This window comes from Aspergillus fijiensis (genome assembly GCF_003184825.1).
Source record: "Aspergillus fijiensis CBS 313.89 unplaced genomic scaffold BO72scaffold_54, whole genome shotgun sequence".
In the NCBI taxonomy this organism is placed as follows: Eukaryota; Fungi; Ascomycota; class Eurotiomycetes; order Eurotiales; family Aspergillaceae; genus Aspergillus; species Aspergillus fijiensis.
In genome coordinates this window covers 76,050-94,926 of record NW_024469030.1, presented here as the reverse complement: position 1 = coordinate 94,926, position 18,877 = coordinate 76,050, and the positions used below count along the sequence as shown (strand labels likewise).

At 56.1% G+C, this 18,877-nt stretch overlaps 7 protein-coding genes across 7 annotated transcripts; 4 read left to right on the top strand and 3 right to left on the bottom strand.

The window, feature by feature from the left end:
* Positions 1 to 476: 476 nt before the first annotated feature.
* BO72DRAFT_436355 (putative alpha-glucosidase) lies at positions 477 to 3,411 on the bottom strand. Its single transcript, XM_040943321.1, has 2 exons — positions 1,563 to 3,411; positions 477 to 1,503 (listed from the first exon to the last, which is right to left on the bottom strand). Exons 1-2 carry the CDS (start codon positions 3,208 to 3,210, stop codon positions 566 to 568), a joined length of 2,586 nt encoding a protein of 861 aa, XP_040797899.1. The 5' UTR covers positions 3,211 to 3,411; the 3' UTR covers positions 477 to 565.
* A 674-nt stretch (positions 3,412 to 4,085) lies between these two features.
* BO72DRAFT_386009 (putative MFS transporter) lies at positions 4,086 to 6,175 on the top strand (the record flags this gene model as incomplete). Its single annotated transcript, XM_040941612.1, has 9 exons — positions 4,086 to 4,608; positions 4,694 to 4,791; positions 4,849 to 5,150; positions 5,208 to 5,475; positions 5,527 to 5,548; positions 5,600 to 5,697; positions 5,753 to 5,817; positions 5,876 to 5,911; positions 5,959 to 6,175. The coding sequence occupies 9 exons, from the start codon at positions 4,086 to 4,088 to the stop codon at positions 6,173 to 6,175; spliced, it is 1,629 nt and encodes a 542-aa protein (XP_040797898.1).
* Positions 6,176 to 6,520: 345 nt separating this feature from the next.
* BO72DRAFT_221677 (putative C6 transcription factor) lies at positions 6,521 to 9,799 on the top strand. The gene is made up of 14 exons (XM_040939775.1): positions 6,521 to 6,650; positions 6,731 to 6,760; positions 6,813 to 6,844; positions 6,917 to 6,976; positions 7,054 to 7,497; positions 7,558 to 7,573; positions 7,634 to 7,757; positions 7,821 to 8,151; positions 8,209 to 8,332; positions 8,385 to 8,400; positions 8,463 to 8,562; positions 8,618 to 8,637; positions 8,711 to 8,834; positions 8,960 to 9,799. The coding sequence occupies exons 1-14, from the start codon at positions 6,591 to 6,593 to the stop codon at positions 9,735 to 9,737; spliced, it is 2,259 nt and encodes a 752-aa protein (XP_040797897.1). The 5' UTR covers positions 6,521 to 6,590; the 3' UTR covers positions 9,738 to 9,799.
* BO72DRAFT_530612 (putative mitochondrial carrier protein (Ymc1)) lies at positions 9,716 to 11,663 on the bottom strand. The gene is made up of 5 exons (XM_040950307.1): positions 11,371 to 11,663; positions 11,187 to 11,198; positions 10,982 to 11,118; positions 10,256 to 10,884; positions 9,716 to 10,164 (listed from the first exon to the last, which is right to left on the bottom strand). The coding sequence occupies exons 1-5, from the start codon at positions 11,474 to 11,476 to the stop codon at positions 10,134 to 10,136; spliced, it is 915 nt and encodes a 304-aa protein (XP_040797896.1). The 5' UTR covers positions 11,477 to 11,663; the 3' UTR covers positions 9,716 to 10,133.
* Positions 11,664 to 11,932: 269 nt separating this feature from the next.
* On the top strand, positions 11,933 to 16,218 carry BO72DRAFT_451204 (translation initiation factor 2). The gene is made up of 2 exons (XM_040945432.1): positions 11,933 to 12,016; positions 12,087 to 16,218. Exons 1-2 carry the CDS (start codon positions 11,993 to 11,995, stop codon positions 16,023 to 16,025), a joined length of 3,963 nt encoding a protein of 1,320 aa, XP_040797895.1. The 5' UTR covers positions 11,933 to 11,992; the 3' UTR covers positions 16,026 to 16,218.
* A 127-nt stretch (positions 16,219 to 16,345) lies between these two features.
* BO72DRAFT_436341 (HNH endonuclease) lies at positions 16,346 to 17,411 on the bottom strand (the record flags this gene model as incomplete). The annotated part of the gene is made up of 2 exons (XM_040943320.1): positions 16,346 to 17,031; positions 17,171 to 17,411. 2 exons carry the CDS (start codon positions 17,409 to 17,411, stop codon positions 16,346 to 16,348), a joined length of 927 nt encoding a protein of 308 aa, XP_040797894.1.
* A 234-nt stretch (positions 17,412 to 17,645) lies between these two features.
* BO72DRAFT_471242 (haloacid dehalogenase, type II) lies at positions 17,646 to 18,514 on the top strand (the record flags this gene model as incomplete). The annotated part of the gene is made up of 2 exons (XM_040947083.1): positions 17,646 to 17,814; positions 17,913 to 18,514. 2 exons carry the CDS (start codon positions 17,646 to 17,648, stop codon positions 18,512 to 18,514), a joined length of 771 nt encoding a protein of 256 aa, XP_040797893.1.
* Positions 18,515 to 18,877: the final 363 nt, after the last annotated feature.

Below are 18,877 nucleotides of genomic sequence, written 5' to 3'. Positions count from 1 at the left end.
CTAATACAGGACACAAGTTTCTAGCATTGAGAGATAATCATTCCCACCTTCGTTGATGATATATTATTGTTGCATGCGCGGGTGGAATTGGAGCCGAGCAAGCCGAGCGAACAGATGCGCGCTGGAGCCCGAGGACCTACCTTTACGTTTGAATCGTCTTTATTTCCGATTGAATTGTGGCGAACTGTATATAGTGTATTATTGTTCGGACAACTGGGAGCTGCCATTTGGGCCAGGCTGGATAGTAAATAAGTTAACCATTGTAGATTTGCCCCATCATTGATGGGCCGAGTTGTTGAGTATTCCTACCTGTGTCTTTCTTAGAACATCTTGTCTAAGTGAATCGATGGACAGAACACCACTCTCAATGTTAGTTGCCAAACCAACATGGATGACAGCCATCTATTCCAGAGTTGTAAGTGTGCACACCATAAGCTTTCAGCATTTGTCATTGACATCTCATCTAATTTATCCAGATATACATGAGCCCCTTCCAACTCTGATGATATCTCAAGTCAAGGACTTGGTGTGGCCCCATCCTTTCCCTTTCCATTCCAGTTCTCGCTTAATTCTTGAAGGTATAAACCACGCGGCCCCGGCTATCCTTCCCCTTGAACACCACCGTACTCCTTCCATCCTCCGCCACAACACACCTCACATCCCCGCAGTGCAGGATAATATCCAAATCCCTCCATGCCGGGACAAACCCGCCCGCCTCCTCGTCGTCGCGCGCAAACCCCACAACGACCGTCTCCCGCGTGGCGCGATACCGGACCGTATACCGGGCGATGCGCGGCCGGACCGAGATCCCATCATCCTCGTACCAAGAGTTGACGAAGACCTGCCCGTGGGACGCCGCCGCCGCCGCCGGTGGGGGAAAGATCTCCACGCCGCGGTAGTCGTCGACCTCCTCGACGGCCCGCGACGCCGCGGTCTCGTCGCCCGGCACGCGCGTCTGCACCGCCTTGCCCACGGGGATCGCGCCGCCGACGCGCGCGAGCAAGGGGATGCTCGTGCGCCATTCGGACGGGATGGAGGCCCATTGTCCTGCGGCGAGGTGGTTGTAGGGTGCGTTGAGGTTGACGTAGCCGTGGTCGTTTGCACCAGCCTTACGGGGCAGGTAGATCCGGGCGACGCTCACGCCGGGCTGGTAGACGCCGCCGACCAGGATCGTGTTCCCGAACCAGAACTGCTCGTCGCCGGCTTTCAGGGGCTTCGTCCACACCTCCGGGTCGGACTCGTAGCCCCAGCCGATCCAGCGCTGGGGCGGCGAGGCCGTCCGGTGGCTCTCTATTCCCAACGAGTAGATGTACGGCAGCATCTCGTAGCGGCGCTTGATCGCGTCGCGCACCAGCGGCGTGATCTCGGGGTACATCCACGGTTCGATGACTTCGCCGATGGAACTGTTGCCGGGGCTGGTCTTGAAGCAGTTGATTGCGAAGCGCGGCGAGTGGATGCCTAGTTGTATCCATCGGAGGAGGAGTTCGGGGGAGGGTTGCGGGCCTGGTGAGGAGGGGGTTAGATGTATGGGTTTTGCTGAGCGAGAGGGGGCAAGGTCTTACCTTCGAAACCACCGATATCATGACCGCTGCATTGCAGCAGAGAGATCCCCGCACTCAGCGACAGTGCGTTCGCGCCTTTCATGCTTTCCCAGCTGGTGACGTTGTCTCCGCTCCAGGTGCTGGCGGCGTACCGCATGGTTCCCGCCGTGGCGCTCCGGGTGAGAACGAAGGGTCGCTGGTTGGGTTCCAGATCCAGCAGAGCATCATGCGAGGCTTTGCCCATGAGCTCCGTGTGGACTGCCCGGCCCCAGAGGCCGACGGAGTTCGGAGTCTTCCTCGCAGTGGCGTTGGCGTCGGCGTCGGCGATGACCACGGTGGGTTCGTCGCCGGCCAGTTGCCAGTCGTCGTTGGGGAGCGTATACTCATTGTTATCATTCCACATGCCATCGATCCCCGCATGCTTGAGGCTCTGAACGCCCTCGTACCACCACCGGAACGCCGCGGCGCAGGTGAAATCGATGTGGCATCCGTCACCCCCCGTCGCGCCTCCTGCGCTCCAGAGTCTCATCCAACCCGGCTCGCTGGTGGTTGGATCCTTGAAGAACCCATCCGCGTCCACCAGCTTCTGGAAGTCCGGGTGCGACGCCAAGAGGAAGGGCTTGATGTTCGTCAGAAGACGGATGCCTCGCGCATGGTACTTGGCGATCCACTCCTCGGGGTTGGGGAAGCGGTGCTTGTTCCAGGTGAAGACGTTGCGGACCTTGGGCTCCGTCTCCGCGATGGAATAGCCGGAGCTCATCTGGTGAGCGGAGCACGGGATCCCGTGCTCGCGCAACTTGTCGGCGAAGTTCATGAGCGCCTGGTGGGCCGGGGGCTCGTCCATCATGGTGTACTTGTAACCGCCGGAGATATACCCATAGGCCCAGCGGGGCACCAGGAGGGGGAACCCGACGAGCTCGGCGTAAGATCGCACCACGTCCTTCAACGTCCGCCCGATGATGAGGTACTGCTCCAGCCCGCCGTAATCCTGGCGGTAGACCTTGAAGTGGCCCCAGAGGCCGTCGACCTCCGAGCCCACGGACCAGGTGCCTCGGCCGTGCGTGGTCGAGAAGATGGCTACGCAGCCCTGCGGGGTCGCCTTGATCAGCAGCGGAATGTGCTTGTAGAGCGGGTCTGTGTGGTAGATGTCGTATCCGAAGCTGTCGGTGGCGGACAGGATGAAATGGCGCCCGCTGAGGTCCAGCGGGGCGCGCTTTTCCCCGAGTCCCACATGCAGAGCGTCGCGGTCGTGCTCCGTGTAGTGTGCGATGCCTGCCCCGTCTGCGACGTACGAGCGCAACGGCAGATCCCGGTACAGTGGCTGGTTCTGGCTCGGCTGCCCCTTCCACGACAGTGACACCACTGGCGAGTTGGCCCACTCGACGGATGCCGTGACGTCCCCGACCTGGAACGTTCTGCTCTGAGCACCGCTCATCGTCGAGATGTGGGTGTCCTTGAGGTCGGTGGCCGGCCTGGTGACGCTGGGATACGGAGGTAGAGGGTGGTCTGGGGACGTGAAGGTGACTCGGAATAGGTTTTCACGGACGGGCTCGAAGGAGAACTCGAATTGACGGTTCTCGGACGTAGAACGGAGAGATATGCCCGGCGACTCCTGCGCATCTGCAGAGATGGCCTCGTAGCGTTTGGGACAGCATTCCTTCTGCGGCATGGTTATTTCGCATTCGGCTCGGGTGGTGTGGTGATATGGGGGAAGTTGGATGCTTGTGTTTCGCGGTTGCGAAGTATAGGAAGTAATCGATTGATTTCTTTCGGCTCGGCATGGTGCACAGAGGGTTCTATTTGAGTGACTGAGTGATCTTCTTCCGGTCTGGGCATGATACTGCAAACGCAAAGATTGGGTTGTATAGACTATCAAGGTATGCACGGATTTCGGCCGTCATCTCCGACCCCCACATTCTTTTCCCCCACATCCACCCCTCATTTATTCCTCAAAGGCATGTCCCCTCGTCTACAATCGTCGGCCTTTCGTACCGATCCCCGAAGCTAGAGAACTTTCCAGCGTCAAGCATCTGCCCACTTTGCGCCACTGTTGGGCCATGGCACGATCACTGCAGGCTCGTCTACCAGATGCTTACGTCGGTTTTTGTCCGAAAGCCCTCATGCCCCCACCATCTCCACCGTCATGCTAGCCCGGGTTAAAGTGCTCTCACGTGAACGCGGCACTTGCGATGCTGTCAAGCAGTCTCCAGACACGTTTTGATTCGTCCCCGCGTCGGTTCTGGGAATAACTTGTCCGGGGCTGGGGTTGAGGACTCCTCCCCACGGGGGTTGTCGAGCCCCTGTCCATCCCGTGCTGCACGTACACCATGAGAGAGAGGGAGAGAGAGAGTAAAAAAGGGGACCACACCCCTCTCTTGGGGCAGTGTATTTTGTTGGTCTGCGTCCCTGATATTCCGCTCGCTCGACGGTCTGCAATACAAGAATTTGTCCGGTCTAGAGTGTGGCTGCACTTATTGTCTCGATCTTATCTAGGGCTGTATAACCACAGACCCTCACCAAGCAAGACTCACTACTGAAGACAAGATGACCCATCTCGGAGAGGTCGACCATGGAAAACGTGCACAAGATGAACAGATCGAGTCTGTTGAGGCCGCCCCCCTTCAGACAGAGGATCGTCCGACGGAGCCAGAAGTGGACAAAGCCCTGGGTCTGTTGGTAGAAGCAGGCCAATCCACTGTTCTGACGCCCGAAAACAATGCTCGTGTGCTTCGGAAGATTGATATGCGATTGCTGCCTATTCTCTTGGGCATCTACTTCTTACAGCAGCTTGACAAGTCCACCCTTTCATATGCGTCCGTCTTCGGTCTCGTCGAGAAAGCCCACCTGCATGGACAGATGTATTCCTGGCTGGGGGCGGTGGTCTACCTGGTGCAGCTTGTCGCTCAGCCGTTTGTGGCCTATATCCTCGTCAAGGTGCCGCTGGGTAAGTTCTTGGCCGTCACCACCTTTCTCTGGGGCGTGTCGTTGACGTGCATGACCCCGGCGAATAACTTTGCTGGGCTGTTGGTCTGCCGGATGTTCTTGGGACTGTTCGAAGCCGGCGTTCGTGAGTACTGATCCTTCGCGCAGGTTTTTTTTTTTTTCTTTTTCTTTTTGTCAACGAGACTGGGACTAACCCAGTCACAACATAGCTCCTGCTTTTATCGCTATCACCCAGATGTGGTATCGGCGTATCGAACAGCCCGTGCGACTGGGTTCATGGTATGCCATGAATGGCGTGGTCTACATGGTTAGCACTTACTTCCAAAACGCGTCTTTCCTTGTCTAACACACGGGCTGCGGCCAGTTCGGAAGCCTCATCACTTATGGGCTTGGGCATATCAATTCTTCGGTGTTCGAACCCTATCAGATCATCTTCTTGTTCTTTGGTCTCCTGACAATCGTCTTCTCCGTGGTCATATTCTACGCGATGCCCGACTCACCCGTCCAATCGAAGTTTCTGAGGGAAGAGGACAAACTACTGACTATCGAACGACTCCGCATGAACCAGCAAGGGCTCGAAACCCACGTGTGGAAGTGGGAACATGTCAAGGAGGCTTGTCTTGACCTCAAGTCTTACTTTTGGTTTGCGTTCACCTTTTCAATCTCGTAAGACAATCCCCCCCATTCCCTGAGGCTCGGATGACCAATCTTACCCTTCCAAAGGATTCCTAGTGGCGGTATCTCGACATTTGGTCCATTGATAATCGAGGCCTTTGGGTTCAATCAGTTCCAAACGATTCTGTTCAATATCCCATTCGGTGCAGTTCAACTGGTCGCAACGATGGGTGGAGCTTGGCTGGCGACTTTTCTCATGATGAAAGGCCCCGTGATTGCGCTGCTATGCTTGCCTGCTATTGCAGGCTGCGTTATGTTGCTGGTCATTCCCCATGATGGCCAACATAATGGAGCGTTGCTCGCAGGATACTACATTGTGAGTTGCAGCGGCTTCATTGGACTAGAATATACACTAACTGGCTTTCAGGTGTCTGTCTACCCCGGGATCAGTATGTTAATCGTCTTGTTGTGCGCACGATGCAATCTGACAAGAGATACAGCCCCCCTGATCTATTCTTGGTCAGCAGCAAATACAGCCGGTGAGACGAAGAAGAAGATAGTGAATGGAATTGTCCTGGTGGGCCAATGCGCCGGTAACGTAGGTTTTGCACTTGAGTCCACTACGTGGCCTCTATGCTGATTTTGGAGAACAGGTCCTGGGCTCGAACTTGTACACCACTACAGACGCGCCTTTGTATCGACGAGGCTTGCGGTCTAAGTAAACTGATCCCCGGTACTCATCTTTACGGACCAACAATACTGATGATAGTTTGCAGCCTTGCGATGTTCTGTGTCTTGGTTGTGCTATGCATGTAAGTCTTCGGTCTCAACCGCTATGATCCTCTGCTCACCGACCTAGATCGAATATGGCCTATCTTTTCTTCCTCAACAAGAAGCATGAGAGACAGCGAGTATCAATGGGCAAGAGCGCCAAAATCGTAGATCACTCGATGCAAGCTGTTGGGGCGGCCGAGGGCGACAAACTAGAAGGACCGGTGCAAACTGCTGTGACGGAGGACAACGCATTCAAAGACCTAACGGACTGGTTGAATGAGGACTTTGTGTATGTGTATTAGCGCTAGTTGTACTCGGAGGCTTGACGAGCGACGTGTGGTGAAGTGAAGTACGCGTGGGAAGTTGTATGGCTAGAGTTCAATGAAGGCGTGCAATGTTTTTATCGTACTGTAGAGTAAGTTTGTAATTCGAATCTAGATTAATTCAGTCGGTAGATGGAGCTTGAATGAACGCATACCTTCGAATAGAAGAAGTTGGGTGCGCGAGCAAGGGGACGATGTTGATGGTTCGGTATGTACAACAAGCCGCCTGCCAATACACATTAGCCGAGCCGACGACTGTTGATGGCTTGCGTCGCCCCCGCCTTTGGCATTGCTCACGACCCACTCTTTGGTCTGCCATGTACATGCAGTATTTCAACATCGGGCACTACTATACACTGCTGCGGGAGGAGACAGTGACCGGCAGCTTGCGAAGATGGAATCAGATGACTCCTCATGCGTGAGACAACTTCCTACCGGCAAGAAACGAATTCCAGTATAGTTACTCGTCCTCTCCTGCTTGTCGCTGTCGGAAGACACTGCGTACAGGGACTGACCACCCCCTCGGCAATTTAGAAAGCATGCAGTGCTTGTCGACAGTCGAAGGTAGATCCTGCTTTAGCTTTTTCCATCCTTGATCACTAACAGCCCGTGGCAGGTGCGATGTGATGGGAAACGGCCCTGCTCGAGGTATCCCATCCAGCGCTCTCCCCATCGCAAACTCAAGACGAGCATACTCGAATGACGCATACCAAATAATAGGTGCAAGCGATCATATAAACAATGCATCTTCTACGAAGTTCCTAAAGATCCCACCACCGAGTATGTCCAATCATTCATCCCACATCTTCCCTTCCATCCCGCAGCACCACCATTCAGTTTTCTAATACCCACGCAAGGAGACTGGAGAACGTCGAATCTGAAGTGCAACGTCTCCGTGCACAGATAGAGGCCATGGGCGAGCTTTTTCATCTCTCCACGCAGCAATTGCCACCAGAAGATCTCGGGCAAGTGCAGCACGCTCAGGACCAATTCGTGGATCAGCATCGTGCATACCCCGCCGAAGCACCTTTCCTGAATTCGAATCATGCGGCTTCTCATTCAGGAGGCATGCCCATGCTTTTCGCCGTGGCGACCTCTGCTCTCAACTCCGAGAGGGAATCCGAGTTGCGTCCACTAAGAGGATTGCCCTCCTCGTCGCAGATTCGATCCGCGATGGACGAGGAGACAGTTCGTCCGGTCAAACGGAAGCGCTCTGGATTTGAGGTTAAGGAAGAGCTCATTTCGGACTTCGTATCTCAGGGCTTGATGACTGCTGATCAAGCTGTCGCTTGTTTCAGAACGTATGCGCTTTTAACTCAGAGATGTGACTCAATGAGACATGCTGACAGGGAGGGAACTAGGTTCTTCCAGGGCTGCGTATGTACTGCTCGACGCTGAACGGACCTAGCGAGTATCACATGCTGATGAGCTTTTCAGGATAGGTACATCCCGATTTTCGATCCGGAGGTCGACACCTTCACCTCGGTACGCTCTCGCAGCAGCATACTGCTGAACGCGATTTGCACGATTGGCAGCCGTGTTGAAATGAGTGCAGCGACGGGTAGTCTGCGATCCCTCACCCCAGCTTCCCTGATATGATAGCATGCTGAGTGGTAGTATGCAGGTCCCGGACAAGTTCCCGATCTGCTGCACGCGGAACTCAAGAAATGGATTGGCACTGTGATCCAAAACAAAAATCTGAACTGCCTGGAGTCGGTGCAGGCGCTGCTCATCGTCGCGTGCTACACCGCCGAACGCTCGCTGATGCTATCCTTTGCTACCAGAATGGCGTTGGACCTTGGTCTGGACGTAGCGTTCGAAGAGCTGATCCAGCTACTAACGTTGAAGAGGACTAGTGACCCGTTGAGAATTCCCTGTGATAGCGTGGACGCACAGGTGCGCTGTTTGATGCGGAAGTCCAGGACATGGTTTGGGCTCCTGGTTCTGGATCACATGTAAAAGCTCCTCTCAAGTCGCTCATGCTGGGTAAAATTAATGGCCATTGTGCTCAGATTTCACGTCGACGGCGGCAAGCCACCTGGGATACGAATGATGGGAAATGCTCGGAGATGCCGAATCCTGCTGCATCATCCTTCGTCGACAGTATTAGATATGCGTCTTTTCTCTCAGGTCGAGGTAAGTTTCCGACAGTCGCGTTGGGAAACGGGTAGCTGATCGTCGATATAAGTTGAACGTTATTCGAGGTATGCGTCTAGGGCTGTAGCCAGAGGGTGCGGTGCAGCATACTAATTAGCGATGGATATAGCCAACATCAACGACACACTAGACATCCGAGACAGTCTGACTCGAGAAGCAATTGCTGAGTTTGTACACGAGGCCAAGGTCGACCTTGATCTCTGGTTTGAGTGAGTTCCTTGTCCTGCCCTGTCCTGCCCATAAGTCCCAAACTAACGTGCTCAGTGACTGGCAGCGCATCATCGGTGAGCAGCCCTCCTTGATCTTTCTAGCCCTAGGGCCACAGCGTGTAACTTATACTGAACGTCACCCTCAAAGTCAACTCCCCGACAGCCCAAGAAGAACGACCATTCCTACTGGCCGCCCTGAGTGTCCAACACTGCTGGGCCGAACTCATCCTCCACTGCAAAGCGCTGCGCTCCATGGGCGTGGAGAACGTAGCGTAAGTCCAGCACCAATCTCCAATCCTTGCAACACAGCTCTCTACAACGAGCCATACCACCTCATCCTCCATAACTCCATTAAATTAGATACCCAAACACTAACCTCTACATTGCAACGAAACAGAGCAATCGCCCCCATAGAGCTTAACATCCTGAGCCTCGCCAAATCCGCCGCCCGCCAACATCTCCGCCTCATCAGCCTCGAGCCCGCCTTCTACCTCGCCAAGCTCAAATACGCCATGGATTTCGTCTGGGCCAAGTGCGCCTTCTGCTTCCTGCTGCTGCTGAAACTCTCCCGCCTCCTTCCCGAACAGCGGGACGAACACGAGGAGCTGCTGCAGCTCGGAAACAAGCTCCTGTTGGAGTTGACCCGGTCGGCTAAGGGCGTGGAGACATCGGCTCCTCTCGATCTGGATATTGCACCGTCTAGAGGTCGTCATTGTGCCGAAGCGGCGACAACGTCACCGTCCTCACACATCACCGATCCTGGAACAAGAGCGCCCGCCGTTCAGGGCCTGGCATCAGGAACAGGTACAGGGTTGGGGAATGTCTACATGCATATCCTCCGCTTGAGCATCGAGAAATACAGCCGCATATTTCAGGGACAGCAGCGGGGGGAGAGGGGGGCAAGTGGCAGCAGCAGCAGCAGGCCTGGTAGTGGTGACGGTGCGACTACCACTGCAGGTGTGGAGACAGCAACAGCAGAGGAGCCGACGACAGCAGCGGGAGCAGAACAAACCTCTACTTCCTTCTGGGACCTGTTCGACGCGCAGGTCGATCTGCAGTCGTTCGTGCCAGAACAGTTTGTACGCGACTGGGATTTCCCCGGGCTGAACCTGTTCTATTTCCCGACGGCGTGGCAGGATTTCTTTGGGGACTCCTCGTTGGGGTTTGGAAGCTGATTCACGCCAGTCGATTGTCCGCGGAGAGTTGTATCATCTGTTGCGTTGGAAGAGTCAGGGGTGGGGGGTGTATTCTGCTTTGATACTTGCTTGTTCTTGGTGTACAGGCCAAGTCAATCTGGTATTATGAGTAATAAAATCCAGCTGCTGTGTTGAATCTGAAATTGCCTGCATAAAAAAATCTATCCATGATTCCCGCTAAACAGCGACATCGAATATCCAGTCTAATAAGAAAAAACAATGCCACTTTCCCTCCCTTTGCCTTTGCTTTTGGAAATGGTTGGATGTTCGGACAACGAGAAGATGCTAAAAAAAAATGCAGGGGCAGGGTATTTCGAATTGAGCTGTTGAATTTCTTTGGGACTTTTTCATTGGTTATTTTTCGATTTATATACCTCATCCCAGGGCTCTCATCGTGAGCTCGACACTGTGCAACCAAGAAATTAGCATTGGGTCTACCGTCCAAGACACAGACGAAAAGGGGGTAGGGTAAGGTAAGGCAGGAAATCCAAACATACACCGCAAACGTCCCCGCGGAGACGGGCATGGCCCTCAGCAAGGTGGGCCCGATCCCCTTCCAGAACCCGGCCAGCCCCTCAGCGGCATAAGTCTTCTTGAAGCAGTCGGTCATGCTCTTGAACTGCTGGCTGGTCCCGAACCCATCGCACTGCATCTTGCTCTTGACGACGTCGAAGGGGTAGCTGCTCAGCCAGAGGACCTCGCCGGCGAGGCCGCCGTAGGTGGCGACCTTGAGGCTGGAGATCTCCTCGCGGCGGACGCCGTTGCGCTTTGCGTCGGCGTTCATCAGGTACTCGAAAGCCAGGAACCAGGTGCCGTAGGCCTGGATCTCGCGGAGGTAGGTGACGTTCTGGCCGCGGTAGAGGCCCTTCAGCACGCCGCCCTGGCTGCACAGCTTGCGGATGCAGTCGATGGGCCCCTGGTACAGCTTGTTGGCCCCGTGCGGCTGCGTCTGCAGCCGGATGCGGATGTGCTCGATCGGCCCGGACAGGAACGAGTTCGTGATCCCCGCGAACCCGCCCGCCAGGTAGTACTGCGTGTAGGAGAGCGTCGGGTCCGCGTATTTCTTCTTGTTGAGCGCCTCCAGCCGTCGCCGGGCTTCGTGGAACGCGCCGAATTGGACGCTCACCTGCACATGGAGGGGTTAACACGGAAATGTTGAGGTAGGAGGGCGGGTTTCCCGGGGCAGAAGGGGGCCCCCGGGAAAGAAAAGACAAAAGACATACGCAGGCTCCGATACCGATCAGAGGTGTCAGGGTACCCTTGTAGAAGGCCGTGGGTCCCTCATTCTTCAGGATCTTGGTGGCGCAATCAAGCGCACTGGCGTACTGCGTGGTTGTCTGCAGGCGGACCTTGACGATATCTATGGGGGAGGGGCCATTGGTGAGAAGCTTGCGAACGGACAAATCTTGAGAGCATTCGTTTACCCACCGAAAGGTTGACCTAGAGAGTCGTTAGCACTCAGTCAATGTGCGACGCGATCAGTTGGTAGCGATGGTATTATGTCGTTGCGGCATGCGGAGAGAGATTGGAAGGTCGATGCCCATGGCTCCAATTGGGGGATACATGACGCATTGCTAGCAGAGATAACGGGACAAAATAGCTGAGCACTTACCAATGAGCACCTGAGCGATGCCGCCAGCAGCACCGGCCGTCAAGTCCTTGACAGCGCGAAGACTGCCGCCGCCTTTCTGCATATCCTCAAAAGCCTCGGACTCCATTGCGGGGAACTTGATCACGCCCGGAGAAGTGAAATTAGGTGGAGTGGAGAGGAGATTCACAGGAACTGGGGTTTGGAGAGTACCAAAAAGGGCCTTTCCTCGGTCCAAGTAGCACAGAAACCCTCAGCGATCGGTATGGAGAGGAAAGATCCTGAGAAGAAGCAGCGAGGAGGAAGGGGAGAAAGAGAAGCTTATCGGAGAGCGATGAGGTGATAGCCCCATTTCCCCGATCGCGGCCTCCGATTCGGCAAAGGCGCCGACGACGCACGTGAAGCGGGACAAGCATAATGCTGAGTCAGCTGCACACACTCTTCACTGTAACTTAACTTAATCTAACTTACAGTACCTTACGGTCATCTTACGCCCAAACTCAATGCGGTTGGATCGGATTGTATCCATGATGGAAGTTAACGGGCGGAGGTTGAGTACTTCCATGTCCGTGACGTCTCCGACAACTTTCCCTCCGCCGCAGCAGTTTTGACGCCACGGGAATCGCTGCGAGCAACGACCTTCATCATGCACAGGCGAGCTGCGTTGGAGGTGAGCATATCATCTAGGATATATCTACCGATACCTCCCCTCAGACACTAACGTACAAAATCGCTCCTAGCTTTCTCGCCGTCAAGGTGTCGATTGGTCCTGCGCAACTGCCCGCAGAAATGCGGCTTTCGCCCCAGTGTTGAATCCTGTGCCCCGGAGGGGCTTTCGAGCCTTTCCCGCATGTGCTGATTCCTCAGACACTCCAAATGGCTCCGAAAAGCCCCGGAAATTTGCCCCCCGTTGGGGAAGCAAGGCCACGCGATCGGTAGGCCTGAGCCCGGCCGAGCAGGCAATACGAGATGCTATGGTGGCGAAACAGCAGAAGAAATCACGGGAAGAGCAGGCACGTCAGGATGCCTTGCTAGCAGAGGAGAGAGCGAAGCAGGAGCGGAAGGATGCTTTAATAGCAAGGCAGAAGGCGAAGGAAGCAGAAGACCAGGCCCGGCAAGATGCTAACATAGCCAAACAGAAGGCCAAGCAACAGGAAGAAGAAGCACGCCGAGAAGCCCTGATAGCGGCACGAGAAGCGAAGAGATGGGAAGAGCAAGCACAGCAAGAGGCTTTAATAGCACGACAGAAGGCAAAGGACGAGGAAGATCGGGCCCGGCGAGATGCTTCAATAGCACAACAGAGGGCGAAGGAAGAGGAAGAGGAAGCACAGCGAGACGCTCTGCTGGCGGCAAAACAGGCCAATCAACAGGCGCAGCAGGCCAGTCAAAGCATCAATTCCCTGGAAAATCCAAACAACCCTGTTGGTACAACCCCTTCAATCTCCTCGCAAAGCCCTGGAACAAGCTCTCCCACTGGCGCAAAATTCACTTCCCGCTGGGGAAGCAAAGCGTCCAGACCCACGGGTCTGAGTGCGGCTGAGCAGGCGATGCGAGATGCTTTGGTAGCCAAACAGCAAGCACAGCAGGATTCCTCAGAAACCAATTCCCCAAACACACCGTCAGAATCATCCGATAATCTCAAACAGGGTTCTGCCGGGTTCACTATTCGGCTAGGAGATAAGAGATATAGAGCAACGAGTCTGACCCCGGAAGAGAAGGCAGCGCGAGACGCTCTGGCAGCCAAGCAACAGGCGCAGAAGAATCTTTCAGAAACCACCTCAGAGACCTCCGATAAACCCGTCGACACTCCTCTCTCAGAATTTTCAAATGGCTCGGCAGAAGGTTCTCTGGCTAAGACGGGGTTTACTATCCGTTCAAAAGATAGAAAAGTCCAATCAATGGGCCTGAATGCGGAAGAGAAAGCAGCACGAGATGCTCTGGTAGCCGAACAACAGGCGCAGGAGAGTCCGGTGGATCTTCCCTCCTCACAAACTTCGAACAAGTTTGGAACCGGTCGCAAATTTGCAGCTCCTCGTTGGGGAAGTAGGGCCACGACATCCACTGGCCTGAGCGCGGCAGAGAAGGCAATGCGAGAGTCCCTGCTCGAACAGCAACAGAGTCAACATACACATTTGCACGGTGATAGGTCACATTCAAGGTGGCAACATCAAGGATCGTGGTCACACCAAGAGCGCTCCATCGAGCAGGGTGGCTTCAGGTCGCACAGAGATCGCTTCGACTCCCGGCGAACGAACGATCGGTATGACAACAATTGGCGGTCCTCCGAAGACATGGTGTCGCAAGATTTTAGACGTTTTCGGCCTGATGGGCCAAGGCGCAGTCGCTACGATCACATTCCCGAGCACCTTCAGACGGTGGATTGGACCTGCCCAGACTGCCATTATCTCTGCCCCGGGACGGAGAGGGCTTGCCCTTGCTGCCGGGCCCCCAGGCCTGAGCTAATGTCGGAACAGTCGAACAAGCCCTTGACCTTTCGAAAATTGGACAGCAGCAGTACACCATCGTGGGATGAGAGAGACCAGGCTTTGGACGAGTATGCCACAAGATATGAAGAAAAGCAAAGACAGCAGCAAGAGGAGTTGGAAAAGCAGACGCAAGACAAACCACAAAAGTCCGTCAACGACTGGTCATGGGATACCTCCGCATTGGAGAAGCTCAATGCGGGGCAGGAAGTGGGAGGCTCATCTGACAGGGGGTTCAAGCGACGAGGGGGTCGCGCGAAACCCCTCACGTTCGCGGATGAGGATGAATTTGATACGGAAGACTACCAGCGACGTCGTCAACAAAAGAAGGACAAGAAGCGCAAGAAGAGGGAGGAACGGAAAGAAGAAATCGAGGCGGAAGTCGCTGAGCCCAGTCCTCTATATCTGCCCGAGTTCATCAGCGTCAGCAATCTCGCGGACATCATCGGTGTGCGACAGGCGCAATTCATCCAGCGAATGGAAGAGATGGGCTTCGAGGACGTCACGCACAGCCACATTCTGGATGCCGAAACCGCCGGGCTCATCGCCGCCGAGTACAACTTCGAGCCCATCTTTGACACCGGTGAGGACGAGCTGACCGCCGCGCCGGAGCCCGAAGATAAATCGAGCCTGCCACCCCGGCCGCCGGTGGTGACGATCATGGGCCACGTCGATCACGGCAAGACCACGATCCTGGACTGGCTTCGCAAGTCCTCGATTGTGGACTCGGAACACGGAGGCATCACCCAGCACATTGGCGCCTTCTCCGTGTCCATGCCCTCGGGCAAGACGATTACCTTCCTCGACACCCCGGGTCACGCGGCGTTCCTGGACATGCGTCGCCGCGGTGCCGACATCACCGATATCGTCGTGCTGGTCGTGGCCGCGGACGACAGTGTCAAGCCGCAGACCATCGAAGCCATCAAGCACGCCACGGCGGCCAACGTGCCGATCATCGTGGCCATGAGCAAGATGGACAAGGAGGGCGTCAACCCCGACCGGGTCAAGCAAGATCTCTCCGTGCACGGCGTCCACGTCGAGGACTTCGGCGGTGACGTGCAGGCGATTGGCGTGAGCGGCAAAACCGGTGCCGGCATGCTGGAGCTCGAAGAAGCGATCATCACTCTTTCCGAGGTGCTCGACCACCGCGCCGACCCCACCGGCAACGTCGAAGGATGGGTGGTGGAAGGCACGACCAAGAGCTACGGGCGCGTGGCCACCGTGCTCATCCGCCGCGGCACCCTGCGCGTCGGCGACATCATCGTGGCCGGCGAAACCTGGGCGCGGGTGCGCACCCTGCGCAACGAATCCGGGGTCGCCATCAAAGAAGCCACCCCCGGCATGCCGGTCGAGGTAGACGGGTGGCGCGAGCAGCCAAACGCCGGCACGGAGTTCCTGCAGGCGGAGAATGAGCAAAAGGCCAAATCCGTCGTCGAATACCGAATCGAGCGGTCCGAAACCTCGAAGCTGGGGGAGGACACGACGGCGATGAACGAGGCCCGCCGCGAGCTGATGGAGCGGCGACGCCTCGAGGAAGCCGGACTGGACCAAAAGGAGGCCCAATCGGGCCCCAAGCCGATTCACTTCATCATCAAGGCGGACGTGCACGGGTCGGCGGAGGCGGTGCTGAACTCGGTGACGGCGGTGGGCAACAACGAGGTGTACGCGAACGTGCTGCGGGCGGAGGTAGGCCCCGTGAGCGAGTTCGACATCGAGCACGCGGCGTCGGCGGGCGGTCACGTCATCTCGTTCAACATGGCCATCGACCCGCGGATCACGCAGATGGCCGAGTCGCGCGGGGTGACCATCAAGGACCACAACGTCATCTACCGGCTCATCGACGACGTCAAGGCGACGCTGAGCGAGCACCTGCCGCCGCTGGTCACCCTGCGCGTCACGGGCGAGGCCGAGATCGGCGAGATCTTCGAGATTAAGCTCAAGGGGCGCGAGCGCATGCAGATCGCCGGCTGCCGCGTGCGCAACGGGCTCATCAACCGCACCAAGAAGGTGCGCGTGCTGCGCGGCCAGGAGACGATCTACACGGGCACGATCGCCTCGCTCAAGAACGTCAAGAAGGACGTCACCGAGATGCGCAAGGACACGGAGTGCGGCATGGCCTTCGAGGGCTGGTTCGACTTCCAGGTCGGGGACCATGTGCAGTGCTACGAGGAGATCTTCGAGAAGCGCTATCTGTAGTGCTCGGTTGGGGGGGGGGCCCTGTATTTTAGATCTGCCTATTCTGTACTATCACGGATTCGATTGTATTGGGGGATTGTTTACCGCAAAGCATGTCTGATGCGAAAACAAGGGGGCACGGTTGATTCTTGTATATTAGTCTAAATATCCGGATACCACATAGACAACACAACTTTTGCATACCTATACCTCACTCACCCTTACGATCAAGTCACAGTGGTGTCCACACGTGTATATATACTGAGTGTGGTCTAAATATCAAACTCTCAACTTCAGCACTTTCCCCATTTCCCCAATCCCATATAACCCGGGCAAAAGAACTATCGACTCTTCCACCGCACCCTCCCCACCCAGCCCGCCCAAACCCTCACGTCCTCACGCTCGCAGATCCGCTCCACAGTAAACCACTCCCTGGCCAGCTCCTCGTTGCTCGCCATCCGGTGCACAAAGCTGTGGCACGCGCGACACAGCCACGCGACACTGTTGAGCATCCACTCCGGGTGCCACCCCTTCTTGGTCACCTTGGCGTGCACGCTGCGCGGGATGAGATGGTGGTAGCTGAGCGGGATCCAGTCGCGGCCGCAGATCTCGCAGCTGTCGGTGCGGGTCGTCGCCCAGACCGGGGGCGGGCGCGTCACGGCGGCGAGGTACTCGGTTAGGATCGGGGTGAAGAAGGTGGTTAGGGCTTCTTCGTTTTCTTCGGGTTGGTCGGCGAGGATGGCGTAGGTGGTTAGGGTGTCGTGGACGGTGGCGGGGAGGGTGGTGGTGCAGAGGGTTGAGGCGAGGGTTTGGGGGTCGGTTTCTGAGGAAGTTGTTATTGTTGTTGTTGTCGTTGATGATGATGATGATGATGATGTTGTTGTTGGCGGCGGTGGTGGTGGTGGTGGAGTGTAGGTTAGGGTTTGGATGGAGGGGGGCAGGGCGGGGAAGGTTTCGGTTGCGAGGAACTGTTTCTCCTCTGTTAGGTTCAATTGTGATTGTGATTGTGATTGTGATGCTCCGCGGGCTTCTGATGGGTCATTGGTATTCTTGTTCCATGGATGTGAAGGCATGCATGGAGTACCCGCGGGGCGTGGAGTGAGTCTGGGTATGCAACATGCAACAGAGCGTGCTACTGGAAAGCAAACACCAATCCACAAGTCCACGTACATCAATAAACTCGGCCAATTCCTCCGGACTCGCACGGTCAGGGAGACATTGCGAGGCGTCAGCAGCAGCAGCGGAAGTCCCCGCAGTCTCCTTGCGCGTCTTCTGGCGCTGCGACACGGCGCCGCGAGTGCGCCGAGCTTTCTTGGGCTGCGCGGGGGCGGAGAATCTCTCCACGATAGCCGTGGACAGGCACTCGCGGAAGACCTGGTAGTTTTCTGTGCTGAGGAAGGAGGTCATCGATGCTGGAAACTAGAAGTAGAAGCCAAGGTTGTACTGTACAGAACAAAAAAAAAAAGAGGTGGCGGCGACGGCGGAAATGCGATGAAGGTGGTTTGACATCATCAAATTGTGGGGTTTGGTATCCGCGGCGGGAGGCTGCTTGTTCTCACACTTCTACTACTCCAACATTCCTGAACTCTGAACTGAATGAAATCCCTCCTGCATTCTTGCAATCCTCATCAGCAACCCACCATGGCAGAAGTGGTGGTCGCCTTCGACATCTACGGGACCCTGCTCTCCCTTGAAACGGCCACGCACGAGCTGGAGCAGCACTTCCGGGGAGACGCCCAGCGCGCGCGCACCGTGGCCCAGACATGGCGACGCTACCAGCTGGAGTACACCTGGCGGCTGAACAGCATGGGTACGAGACCTCCATTCATCATTGATCCCTGCCCCATGCACTACTAGGAATAATACTGTCCGAAGCAAACCGATCTAAGAACCCACCCACGACTGCAGGACGCTATCTCCCCTTCGACGAAGTCACTCGCAACGCTCTGTTGCACGCGCTCGACGACACCGGATCCTCCCTGGACGAGCCGGCCATCGACGGGGTTCTCGCGGCCTACGATCGCCTCCAACCCTTTCCGGACGTCGAAGAAGCCCTCCGGAAGATAAGCGCCACCGCGCGGATCAGGCCGGTTGTGTTCTCCAACGGGACCGTGGACATGGTCCGCGCCTGTCTCAGCCACGCACCGCCGCAGCTGCTGCTGCAGCTGCAACTACAGAACATGGAGATCATCAGTGTGCATCCCCTACAACAATATAAGCCCGCCCCGGCGGCCTACAGTCACCTGCGGGAGCAAGTAGCCGGCACGGGCGGCGGCGGCGGCGGCAGCAGCAGCAGCAGCAGCAGCAGCAGCAGCACAGCGACGATCTGGCTCATCAGTGCGAATCCATTCGATATCGCCGGCGCGAGCAGTGCAGGCCTGAACACGATCTGGGTCGATCGCGACCAGAACCAGGCGGGGTGGTCCGACCGAGCACTGCCCGAGGTCAAGCCTACGGCGACAATACGTCGGCTGGCCGAGTGCGTCGACATAATTAAAGGCTACCAATAAAATGCACGATGTTTTTTATTTAGTCCCCTTCTTCCTTCTGTGTCAAGCCCAAGCCAAAACCAAAAGGCAAAAAAGGCAATGGAAAAAAAAGGTGAGGTGAATGTCCCGCTGTAGTAATTTCCAAACGCTCCACGCCAAAGGTAGAGAGAAGAGTCCGGGGTAAGTCAGCAGAGGTTGCTCTGACCTCCCATTTCCCCTTCAAGAACCCACGGAGGAAAGGATTCTCGAAGTGAATAGGGAGGAGTGATCAGTATATGTATGAAGAAGAAAAGAAAGAGGTCGGAGGGGGGAGAATTTTTCGTTCTTATAGGCGGCCGTTGACCGCCTTTTGCTTATCGATAAGCTAGGCTAGGTTTCCAATTG